The 8,254-nt window shown below is 50.5% G+C and overlaps 1 protein-coding gene across 1 annotated transcript; it reads left to right on the top strand.

The window, feature by feature from the left end:
- Positions 1 to 627: 627 nt before the first annotated feature.
- Ech1 (enoyl-CoA hydratase 1) lies at positions 628 to 7,691 on the top strand. The gene is made up of 10 exons (XM_052167432.1): positions 628 to 877; positions 1,611 to 1,815; positions 1,922 to 2,010; positions 5,190 to 5,314; positions 5,398 to 5,446; positions 5,686 to 5,750; positions 6,670 to 6,740; positions 6,833 to 6,904; positions 7,156 to 7,306; positions 7,436 to 7,691. Exons 1-10 carry the CDS (start codon positions 643 to 645, stop codon positions 7,538 to 7,540), a joined length of 1,167 nt encoding a protein of 388 aa, XP_052023392.1. The 5' UTR covers positions 628 to 642; the 3' UTR covers positions 7,541 to 7,691.
- Positions 7,692 to 8,254: the final 563 nt, after the last annotated feature.

Raw genomic sequence — 8,254 nt, 5'->3', positions numbered from 1 at the left:
TTGAACTCACAGTGTTCTGCCACCTGCCTCTGTCTCCTGAGTGCTGGGATTAAAGGTGTGAGGCACCACACTGACCTTCCTCCGTTATTTTCAGAGTCTATGTTGCGGGGTTAGGTGACTCATTCCACCCCTTTTCAGGAGGCAGAAGGAGGAGGATCCTTGAGTTCCAGGCCAGCCCGGGGTTTTATGTAGACCTTACAGAAAAAAGGGCGAAGAGGCTAAGGCTATGTTCAGCATTAAGTGTTTGCTTATGCTGCCCCAGTCCCCTAGCACGACAAAACAAAGGCGGGAGGGCGGGCGTCAGAGCCTACGCACTTCTAAATATCGTGTTATCTTGAATCAGTAACTTCCCTGATCCAGAAGCCAACTTCGTAAGTAACTCCTTCTGGCGGTGAGGGAATAAAAACTGCTTAATTCTGGCCAGTCTGTATCCTAGCAACTTTTTTGTTTCCATATCCTGGCAAGGACTGTAGATTGCTAAACTGCCGCCATTACGTCCTTGACTATTTCAGTTCTTTGCATTTTTGTTGTTCCAACACAGCGTTGTGATGAACTTTATACACAGTTTTCCAACAGCACCGTGAAATATTTTCTCAGGCCAGCTTCCCACTGGGCCAAAGGTTTAAGCAACGTCCTAAGCACATGAGACCTGACGGAGTGCTAGTTTCGTTTGCCCTTAGTAAAGATGGCGAACCAGGTGGGGCTTCGCTGCTAAAGGGCGGCGGCTGCGGTGGCTTCGGTGCCCTTGATCAACATGGCGAACTCTTGTGCCCGCCCCCAGTGTTTTTCTTCGGCAGGAGGTCGCACAGCTCCAGAGCTCCAGAGATGGCTACCGCGATGACAGTTTCCAACAAACTCCGCGGCCTGCTGATGCAGCGTGAGTTATCCCTTAATCCGTGGGGACTCGTTGTTGTGTCGTCTTGTTATAACTGCGATAAGATAAGTCTGCCCGGGTCACTTTAAACTCAGGAGTCCCTTTGTAGTTTAAAATGAAATTAATTTTTTAGGTCTGTCTTTCAATCTGAATTATTTGTCCCCAAGCTTGGGTCATTTCCACATGTAGTCTCAGACTGAAACCACTCATAAGCAATACCCTAGTCTTTTTTGGTTTGTTTTGGTTTTGGTTTTTTGAGACAAGTTTTCACTGTGTAGGCCTGGGTATCCCAGAACTCTCTCTATATATAGACCAGGCTGGCCTTGAACTCACATCGGACTGCCCCTGCTTCCCAAATGTTGAGATAAAAGGTGTGCACCACCACCTCGTGGTTTGCATACCCTAATCTTTTTTTAGTTTGTTTTTGGTTTTTGTTTGTTTGTTTGGATTTGGTTTTTTTTTCCGAGACAGGGTTTCTCTGTGTAGCCCTGGCTGTCCTGGAACTCACTCTGTAGACCAGGTTGGCCTCGAACTCAGAAATCCACCTGCCTCTGCGTCCCAGAGTGCTGGGATTACAGACGTGCGCCACCACTGCCCGGCTGCATACCCTAATCTTAAAGGTTATGTCTGGTCGTGCCGGTGTCTCTGGGGAGCTTCTGTGGTCCTCACTAGGAGCATTTCCTGTTAAAATGTCCCCGTTCTAGGATCTCAAACCCTCTTCCTTTTCCCTCCCCAGAGCTGAGAGGCACCAGCCAGCTGAACTTCAACATTAGCCTTCGCTCTCTGAGCTCCTCTGCACAAGAGGCCTCCAAAAGGGCCCCCGAGGAGCTCTCAGACCACAACTACGAGTCTATTCAAGTAACGTCTGCCCAGAAGCATGTTCTCCACGTCCAGCTGAACCGGCCAGAGAAGAGGAACGCCATGAACAGGGCCTTCTGGAGGTCTGGTCTGCAAACCCACGATCCTGTCTGCTAGAGGAGGCAGAGGTGGGCAGCGACCGAGGCTCCGCACTGCACATAGAACCCTTTACTTTTTGTGCCTCTGCAGGGAGATGGTGGAGTGCTTCCAAAAGATATCTAAGGACTCGGACTGTCGGGCTGTTGTCGTCTCTGGTGCAGGAAAGATGTTCACTTCAGGTACTTATCTTCCTGTTGGCACCCCTCCCCTCCCCCGTGGTATTTTTCTTTGCTGATTTTGTTAGCTTACCCTTTTATCTTTTACCTTTTGCTTTTTTTTTTTTTTTTGTTCCCTGCCTGGCCTGGGACTCTATTTAGACTAGACTACTCTAGAAGTTGAAGTAATCCTCCTGCCTCAGCTTCTTAAATGTTGAATGCTGGGATTATAAACGGGCTCAATGCTTTGGCCTCCTCCTTTTTTTTTTTTTTCTAGAAGGAAACAAAAATACCAGGCAGGTGGCACATACCTTTAATCCCAGCACTGGAATGGTGGATCTGTGTGAGTTCAAGGCCATCCTGGACTACAGAGCCAGATCCAGGACAATCAGGGCTACACAGAGAAATCCTGTCTAGAAAAACCAAAAAACAAAAATAAATGACTTTTATTTTGCGTGCACATACATGCACACAGGTGCACAAGTCAGACGACAACTTTTCGGAGTTGGTTTCTTCCTTCCCCATGGTCAAGCTCAGCTGGACGCTGGCCCCGCTTGTCTGCAAGCCTCCTTTTCCTGCTGAGCCATCTTGCTGGCCCCACAATGGTTCTCAATTAGAGTTTTCATTTTATTTTTTTAAAGATTTATTATTATTTATTATTTATTTTGGTTTTTTTTGATTTGTTTTTTTCGAGACAGGGTTTCTCTGTGTAGCCCTGGCTGTCCTGGAACTCACTCTGTAGACCAGGCTGACCTCGAACTCAGAAATCTGCCTGCCTCTGCCTCCCAGAGTGCTGGGATTACAGGCGCGTGACACCACCGCCGGGCAAGATTTATTATTTTTAACTACGAGTCTGTTTCTATGTGACCATCTCTCTATATGTGAGTGCAGGTGCCCCCTAGGGCTGGAATAACAGGTGGGTCGTGAACAATTTGACGTGGTTGCTGGGACCCTGTGTGTTGTTAAGAGTATATGGTCTATCTCATCAGCCCTCTGTGGGCTTTTGCTTGCTCTGTTTTTTGAGACAGGGTTTCTCTGTGTAGCCTTAGCTGTCTCAGAACTCTATCTCTAGATGGAGTTCAGGCTGACTTGGAACTCAGAGATCTGTCTGCCTCTGCCTCCTGAGCACTGGGGTTAAATGATTGGCCCACCATGCTCAGCTTTTTTGTTAAGTCTCATTTAAAACATTTGTGTGTGCATATGTGTGTGTGTGTGTGTGTGTGTACTCAGGGGTTGTTACAAAGCCCAGAATTCCCTCCCCACCACAAATTCAAATATAGAAAATTTTCCCAACAGAACCTGATAGGATCCTGAAGGTGGATTACCACAGTGGATCTGTAACCTTGACTGAGACTCCGAACCTCTCAAAGCTCACAGGGGTGTCAGCCAAGTGGGATACATGCACGGGTTTTCCTGTAATGACGTGGCACACAGCTCACTTCTGCTTACAACCTCACATGTGGAAGTTACCTCCACTGCCCTTTCTCCTCTTTGACCCCTGACCCCCTTCTCCATTTATTAGCATGGCCTGTTCCCCAAATCTCTGTTCTGCTGAGAAACCCACCCAATGATTTTTAAACTTTTTTTATGTGCATTGGTATTTTACGTGCCTGTGTGAGGGTGTCAGATTCCTTGGGGCTGGAGTTAGAGACGGTTGTGAATGTCTGTGAGTGCTGGGAATTGAACCTGGATCCTCTGGAGGAGCAACTGGCGCTCTTAACCCCTGAGCCATTTCTCCAGCCCCGACCCAGTGATTTTTTTTTTTAACTTCAGATGTTTTGTTTGCTTTCTTCAGATTTCTAGTTGGTTCTTTGTTATGAGGCCCATTGAATTTCTAGATCCTCCTGCCTTGGCCTGCTGTCTGACCTGCCTCTTGATTATTTTTTTGTTTTAAATTTTTGCACATGGGTGTGAGTATACTTGCACATGGATGAAGGCACCACCCCAAGGTTGATGTCCCGTGTCTTTCTTTTTTCTTTTTTCCTTTTTTTAATAATTTATTTATTTTTGTTTTATGTATATTGGTGAGTTGACTGCATGTATGTCTGTGTCAGATTCCCTGGAAATGGAATTATTGACACTTGTGAGCTGCCATGTGGGTGCTAGAATTTGAACCCAGATCCCCTGAAAGAGCAGTCAGTGCTCTTAACTGCTGAGCCATTTCTCTAGCCTTGGGATTGTATTATTATTATTGTTGTTGTTGTTGTTATTATTGTTATTACTATTATTATTATTGGTTTTTCAAGCCTGGGTTTCTCTGTGTAGCCCTGGCTGTCCTGAAACATGTTCTGTAGACCAGGCTGGCCTCAAACACACAGAGATCTGCCTGCCTCTGCCTCCTGAGTGCTGGGATTAAAGGCATGCGCCAGTAAGCTCGGCTTTCTGTTTGTTTCTATTTGGTTTTTTTTTTTTTAAACACCTTGAAGATGAACCCCAATGTGTTATTTGAATACAAGGCTTCTGCATTCTAGGCAAGTGCTAAACTCAGTGGGGGGTTCTAGGCAAGTGCTCCACCACTGAGCCACGCCCCCAGCTCTTCCCTTGGGAATACCAAGCAAACAGGAACGTGCCCTCCACCGCCCTCCACCGACTTGGTGAATTCTAGGCAAGCGTTCCACCACAGGCACAAACCAGCTAGGACTTTTACATTTACCGCATGGGTTGGGAGACAAGGGCTCACAGGCTCGGTCAGCTATGTGTGGTAAGAATAGCTTGCCATGCGTGGGGAATGTTTGAAAAAGTCTATAGCTGGTCTTGGCAATGCTGATATTCCCAGCATTGGGGATGCTGAGGCCGGAGACTCTGTAGATTGAGGTTAGCCTGGGCTGCACAGAGAAACCTTGTCTTAAGCAAAACAAAACGATTTATGTATATTTGGTGCCCAACAGGAAATCCCCACTGCCCCTCGACGTTCGTGAGTTTCTTTCTCTGTTGTGGTGATGTTTTGTTTTTGTGTTTGTTTTTTTCGAGACAGGGTTTCTCTGTGTAGCCCTGGCTGTCCTGGAACTCACTCTGTAGACCAGGCTGGTCTTGAACTCAGAAATCCGCCTGCCTCTGCCTCCCGAGTGCTGGGATTACAGGCGTGCGCCACCACTGCCTGGCAGTGATGTTTTGTTTGAACCCACAGATCCTGGGTTCTGCGCCCTGGCTTGGTTAGCGAGTGGCCCTGACAGTGACACAGCCTCTCATCCCACTCTTCCCAGGTATTGACCTCATGGACATGGCGTCAGACATCCTGCAGCCCTCAGGAGATGATGTGGCCCGGATAGCCTGGCACCTCCGCGACCTCATCAGCCAATACCAGAAGACCTTCACTGTCATCGAGAAGGTGACTCAGGGCTGGGCGGCATCCCCTCTGCCCACCCCTCCTCTGCCGCCTTTGATGACGACAACCGTCCTTTTCTATTCTAGTGCCCCAAGCCAGTGATCGCTGCCATTCACGGAGGGTGCGTCGGCGGAGGTTAGTCTGTAGCCAGTGGCCGCCGCTCGGGTCGGGCGCCAACTAGCGGTGAGGCGGCTACTCCCCTCCCCGCCTCCGCTCCTGCCCGTGGCCTCGGCGCTGCTGCTGCTGCTGCTGCTGCTGCTGCTGCTGCTGCTGCTGCTGCTGCTGCTGCTGCTGCTAATTAGACTTGGTCCCATGTTTTGGGAGGACAGATTGGTCCCTGTCGTTATTTATTGTCCCTGGCCTTTTGCTCCCAGGTGTGGATCTCATTTCTGCCTGCGACATTCGCTACTGCGCCCAGGATGCTTTCTTCCAGATCAAGGTGAGACACTTCCTGAGCTCTTGCCTTCTGGAACCCCTGTAGTGACAGGTAACCTCAGGCCAGGGTGGAGGAGAGACAGCGTGGGCCTGGCCATGGCTGCTGGTTCTGAGAGCTTCCTGGAAGGAGATCCGTCAGAACCAAATACCTCCAGACCAAGGCAGACATGGAGAGGCTCAGCTTGTAGTCTCGGCACCCGAGAGGCTGAAGACAGCCGGGCTGTTGCGTGAGTGGTGAACAGTTGATTTTTTTTTCCTGTCACTGTGATAAAACACTTGGAAGAGCAACTTATCAGAGAAGGGGTTGATTGTAGCCCACGGTTCAAGGTACAGTCAGTCAGTCCATCATGGGGAGGGAGGCAGTGGAGTCAGGGCGGCAGGACCTTGAAGCACCTGGTCACATCACTCTGCAGTCAGAAGAGATCGGTAAGGGCTGGAACTCCACCATCTAGCCCCAGGATCCCACCCACATAGATGCATCAAGGAATGCAGTCAAGACAGTTCCTCACAGTCACGCACAGAGGCTGGTCCCTAGCTACTGTTAGGTGTGTAAGCACTAGCCACCACCCAGCCCAACCTGAGCTACATAGCAAGACCATGTCAGAAAGGTGGGTGCGAGGGAGAAAAAGCTCTGAGTTGCTTCTGCCCAGCACCAAAAGGGAGATGTAGGCTCATCTGTACAGAATGCCATCCACCATGGGCACTGGGACGCCCGGTGAACGAGCTAGTGGTCTGTACTAGAGACAGCTGGGACTGCTGCCAGCGGTGCTGGAGACGGGTAGGAGGTGGAATGCAGCCCAGGGTTCTGGAAAAGACCTCGTGAGCAAGCCAGAGGGCTGCCGAAGCCTCTGCAGGCAATGCGTGATGCCCCAAGCTCGCTCGCAAGGGAAAGGACAAGCAAACACTGATAAGTTTCTCTCTAGGAGGTGGATGTGGGCCTCGCTGCTGACGTAGGAACCCTGCAGCGACTGCCCAAGGTCATCGGGAACCAGAGGTGAGAGGGGTGAAGGGGAGGAGGGGTCCCGCCCAGCCCCTCCCAGACTCTGGTTGACAGCGTCTTCTGATCTGCTCTTCCCCATTCTGTAGCCTGGTCAATGAGTTGACCTTCACGGCCCGCAAGATGATGGCTGACGAGGCCCTGGAGAGTGGGCTGGTCAGGTAGGGCCCTGATTGGCTGGCTGAGGGCAGGGACGTGCACGGGGCCACCCAGGTCAGGTTGGGCCTCTCTGGTGCCCTATATCCTCACTCCAGAGAGCAGAAGGCCTTGGTCAGAGTGTCTGTTTCCTCCTCTGAGCATCGTGATGTGGTTGAGCCCTTTGGTTGGGGTTTTCTGTTTTTCTCTGGGAGGTCACCTGGTCATCCACAGGGCAGGGGGAGAGTGTCCCCCTCACCTAATCCTTCCCTGGCAGTCGCGTGTTCCCAGATAAGGACATCATGCTCAATGCAGCCTTTGCCCTGGCGGCCGATATTTCCAGCAAGAGCCCTGTGGCTGTGCAGGGGTCAAAAATCAATCTCATCTACTCCCGAGACCATTCTGTGGATGAGGGCCTTGACTACATGGTAAGGCCCCGCCCACGCCAACCCTGGCCCGCCCTGGTCCAGGGTGAGCTACAGTTGGCTCGGGGAAGGGGGAGAATGTGCGCGTGCGCGCCCCTCCTCTGATTGGTCTTTCCCACCCCGCTGATCCAGGCCACCTGGAACATGAGCATGCTGCAGACCCAGGACATCATCAAGTCAGTCCAGGCAGCCATGGAGAAGAAGGACCCCAAAAGCGTCACCTTCTCCAAGCTCTGAGTGTCTTCCTGACGCTGAGAGAGGAAGACTCCGCGGGGCCAGGCTGGTCCCCCCTCGGCCCCTCCTCCCATGTGGATAGAACTTTAGGACTTAGTTCTTCTTTTCCCGGGGCCTTATCTACACTGTGAACAATAAAGTTTGAGCACCGTAAGGTGTCTTTACTGCAGTGGGTGGGGCCTCGGAGGCCCGGGCTCCTGGGAGGGAAAAGGGAAGGCAGGAGGCGGGCGAATCTGTCTTGGGCCAAGAGGAAGTGTGTAAGGAACTAGATCAGACCAAGGCTGAAGGGGACGCCTGTTCCCTGTGCCTGTCCTTGTGTGAACTGCGTCACTGCCCAGCGCTGTGGAATTGGGCTGACTTCATTGCTACCAACCCCGAGCCAATCAGTTAATTTCTCCTTTCTTTTTCTTTCCTTGCAAGAGCAGTAAGTGCTCTCAACTCCGTGGCTGTCTCTACTGCCCCTTTACCTACTGGTGTAAGTGTATTTGGAAGGAAGTTCGCTCTCTTCCCACCACGTGGGACCTTGGGTTGAACTTGGTGGCAAGTGTCTTACCTGTTAAGCCACCTAGCCACTCCTCCCCAACTCCTCCTTTTAATTTAAATTATATTTTAATTTAATTATATTTAAATTTAATTTTAATTTTATTTTTAAGTATAGTCTCATGTCTGGCCTGGAACTCACTGTGTAGCTGAGAATGACTCCAGACTCCTACTAAC

Source organism: Apodemus sylvaticus, chromosome 1, assembly GCF_947179515.1.
Source record: "Apodemus sylvaticus chromosome 1, mApoSyl1.1, whole genome shotgun sequence".
Taxonomy (NCBI): domain Eukaryota; kingdom Metazoa; phylum Chordata; class Mammalia; order Rodentia; family Muridae; genus Apodemus; species Apodemus sylvaticus.
Note: the sequence above shows the minus strand (reverse complement) of the source record. Positions and strands in the feature narration are given on the sequence as shown.

Excerpts from the sequence above, each read along its gene's own strand:
- Ech1 (XM_052167432.1), top strand. The coding sequence starts at position 643 with ATGAGACCTGACGGAGTGCTAGTTTCGTTTGCCCTTAGTAAAGATGGC. Across the intron at positions 2,011-5,189 it reads AGGAAAGATGTTCACTTCAG|GTATTGACCTCATGGACATG; the intron begins GTACTTATCTTC and ends CACTCTTCCCAG. Across the intron at positions 5,447-5,685 it reads CGGAGGGTGCGTCGGCGGAG|GTGTGGATCTCATTTCTGCC; the intron begins GTTAGTCTGTAG and ends TTTTGCTCCCAG.